This window comes from Verticillium alfalfae, genomic scaffold (assembly GCF_000150825.1).
Source record: "Verticillium alfalfae VaMs.102 supercont1.2 genomic scaffold, whole genome shotgun sequence".
In the NCBI taxonomy this organism is placed as follows: domain Eukaryota; kingdom Fungi; phylum Ascomycota; class Sordariomycetes; order Glomerellales; family Plectosphaerellaceae; genus Verticillium; species Verticillium alfalfae.
This window is the reverse complement of record NW_003315037.1, coordinates 1,102,450-1,105,037: the sequence shown is the minus strand read 5'-3', so window position 1 is coordinate 1,105,037 and position 2,588 is coordinate 1,102,450. Positions and strand designations below refer to the sequence as shown.

The 2,588-nt window shown below is 57.0% G+C and overlaps 2 protein-coding genes across 2 annotated transcripts in view; one reads left to right on the top strand and one right to left on the bottom strand.

Moving 5' to 3' along the window:
- Positions 1-954, top strand: part of VDBG_01799 (conserved hypothetical protein) — a gene marked incomplete at both ends in the record, with an annotated part of 2,291 nt that extends 1,337 nt beyond the window's left edge. Inside the window, 2 exons of the mRNA XM_003007565.1 lie at positions 49-348; positions 913-954. Of these exons, the coding sequence (XP_003007611.1) occupies positions 49-348; positions 913-954 (342 nt within the window). The remainder of the gene's footprint in view (positions 1-48; positions 349-912) is intronic.
- Positions 955-1,378: 424 nt separating this feature from the next.
- On the bottom strand, positions 1,379-2,036 carry VDBG_01798 (conserved hypothetical protein; the record flags this gene model as incomplete). The annotated part of the gene is made up of 3 exons (XM_003007564.1): positions 1,379-1,524; positions 1,582-1,730; positions 1,795-2,036. 3 exons carry the CDS (start codon positions 1,958-1,960, stop codon positions 1,522-1,524), a joined length of 318 nt encoding a protein of 105 aa, XP_003007610.1.
- Between the last annotated feature and the right edge of the window lie 552 nt (positions 2,037-2,588).

The window sequence follows — 2,588 nt, the reverse complement described above, 5'->3', positions numbered from 1 at the left end:
GCTCCCTTTGGCTGTCAGCTCAACGCAGCTTGTGAATCGGCGTCATAGAATGCCCCACGAGGACACCGGAGACGTCTTGGTATGCGCCCAAGACCAACACGCATCCAACGCCTTCTCGCGAAGGAGAACGAGCGAGGTGAGGGCCGACGCGGTTTGCGTGTGCGGCGCGAAGACGGCCACGTAGGCGTCCGTGTCGGCGGGCGGCGGCGGCGGCAGGGGCTGCAGCGCGCCGGGAGGGCCGGAGCTGTCGTCCTCGGGCGCGGCGCGGTACCACGCGTGCAGGTCGTTGGCGCCGCCGAGCGTGACGATGTGCTGGACCTGGCCGAGCTTGACGGCCGTCATGGCGTGGTAGGTGTACGTGTCCCGCTCTGGCAGGCCGAACGTGACGAGCGACGCATAGTAGAGGTCGTCTTTCTTGAGATAGTCGAGCGCCCTCTGCTGGCGCGCCGTGTCTTGGATGTAGTCCTCCGGGTTGAAGGCGGGGTTGCCGACGCAATGGACGAACTTTGGGGCCGCCTTGGCCGGGGTTCTTGATGGCGGCGCCATGGGGTTGGGTCTGTGTGTGAACGAGAACGAGGATTCTGATCTGAGAGACAGCTGTGCTTCCTTCTCTCCGTCTTGTCCTGATGAAGTGCGGTTCACGGTGTTCCAGCCACACTCTGCAGGGGGTGGAGCTCGTGGCTGGAGACAGCGAGCCCACTTCACACGACGTCATCGTGCTCTCCACCCAAAAAGCGTTATCACGACTTGAACATGATCGTGTCACCGACACGTGTACCTTGGTCACAACGTCGAGACTCTCGTTTGAATGAGCCATTCATATGTTTCAGAGCAAGGGCAGTACTCTCGATTTTACTGCCACAACCCGGGCACTGGAGTAGCCAGTGAACTACCATTACGTTATGATCTTAGATCTGGGTGTACGGGCTGTGTCTCGCCGTGTCCCTCAGTTAAATACTGCCGCCCAGAAGCGAGACTTGATTTTGGGCTTGGGCGTGGGCTTGCAGATTATCAGACAAAAGACCTTTCTGCGGACTTGCGGGTCATCAAAGCGAGCGCAGTTGATGTAGATGACCGTTTAGGTAAATGTAAGATGCGAGCGCTGCTAGGGATGCCTTTTTTTGAGGCATTTCAAAATAGATAGATTCTATTCGAAAGACAGGCCTTGAATCCAGACGAGCGCAGAACTACGTGTATTGGCACCGCCGGGAACAAAGAAGTTGGAGCACGGCTGGTGGGAGTGTGGCCAAGGCGACATGTGAAGGTCTCTCTTTGGCTGTCCAAGGGCTCGGACTGATGACTGGTGACTGGAGGCACGTTGCGGAATAACATATGCTTCCCGGACACTCTGACGCACGAACTACGCGAGACGGGTGGATGGCTTTGAAATCATCAATTCGTGATTATGGCAGGAGTTCTGCAGCTTCATAAAACCGGTTCCCAACGGCGAAATTCCATCCCTATAACACAATCGAAGAACACAATAGAAGCAGAGGTCCACACGATGGGGACTGATTACATTTACTGCGCAAACATTAGCAAACGGCAGTTTCTTTCGGGGAGACAGGCATGTTCACGTACTTTATCGGCAATGGGGACATCGCTGCCCGTGGTCTCCTTGTACTTGCCGCGGATGAAGTCGGAGATTTGCTCGTCCTTGGCCTGCTCGATGGCATTCTCGTTGTCCTGAGCACCCTGGCCGAGGAACTTCTCCTGGACAAAGTCGACGCCTAGCATGGTGGTCAGCATGGGGAGGGGTGTGTGTGTGTGTGTTAGAGACAGGACATGTCGTACCCTTGTCGACGAAGTCCTCGTTCTTCTCGCTCTCCCTGCCGCCGCCGGCAGCCGAGTTGAGCTTGTCCATGAGTCCGCCGCCCGACGACTGCTGCTCGTTGGAGCCAGTGGCCTGCTGGTTCTGGGTGTTGTTGCCGCCGCCGGTGAGGTTGTTGACGAAGTCCATGTTGGTTGTTGGTTTTTGGTTGTTGGAGTTGAGATGGGGAATGACAAGCTTGTGATTCTTGGGTGATGACGAAGACGAGAGGGAATGAAGAAGCAAACAGTACAAGACTGGGCAATGGATGAAATATATAGCGAGGCAAGCTGCCAAGGTGAGACAGACCTGTGGTCAGCAGAAGCAGGGCACAGAGGTGAAAAGAGGGGCATTGCGCCGGAGATGGCCTCCCAGCAGTGGCATCAGCCTACCACAGCATCGGCCGGCCTCCTCGTTACATCACTCGACATGGAAGCTCCAGCAGGCTAACAAGCAAGCCAAGCAAGCTGTTCAGCTGGCAAGAGCCCCTTGCGGGGGCGCTGGTGCCAATTAGGATGTGGAGGGGGCCACACGGGAGCAGGTACGCAGGAGATGCAGCACTAGCATGTGGCACTGGCATGGGCATTGGCGCATTGATATTACCATACCAGCGAGGGAGCAGGAGCAGGAGCAAAGTGAGGGGAGAAGGGGGGGGGCAGTGAAATGACGTCGCGGCAAGCTTGATGTGGCACCAAATGGACAAGAGCAGCTGTCAACTTCCAGCCGCCAGCCTGTACTGCCCTGTATTAGCAAGGTGCTAAGGCACACCCCGTCGCAG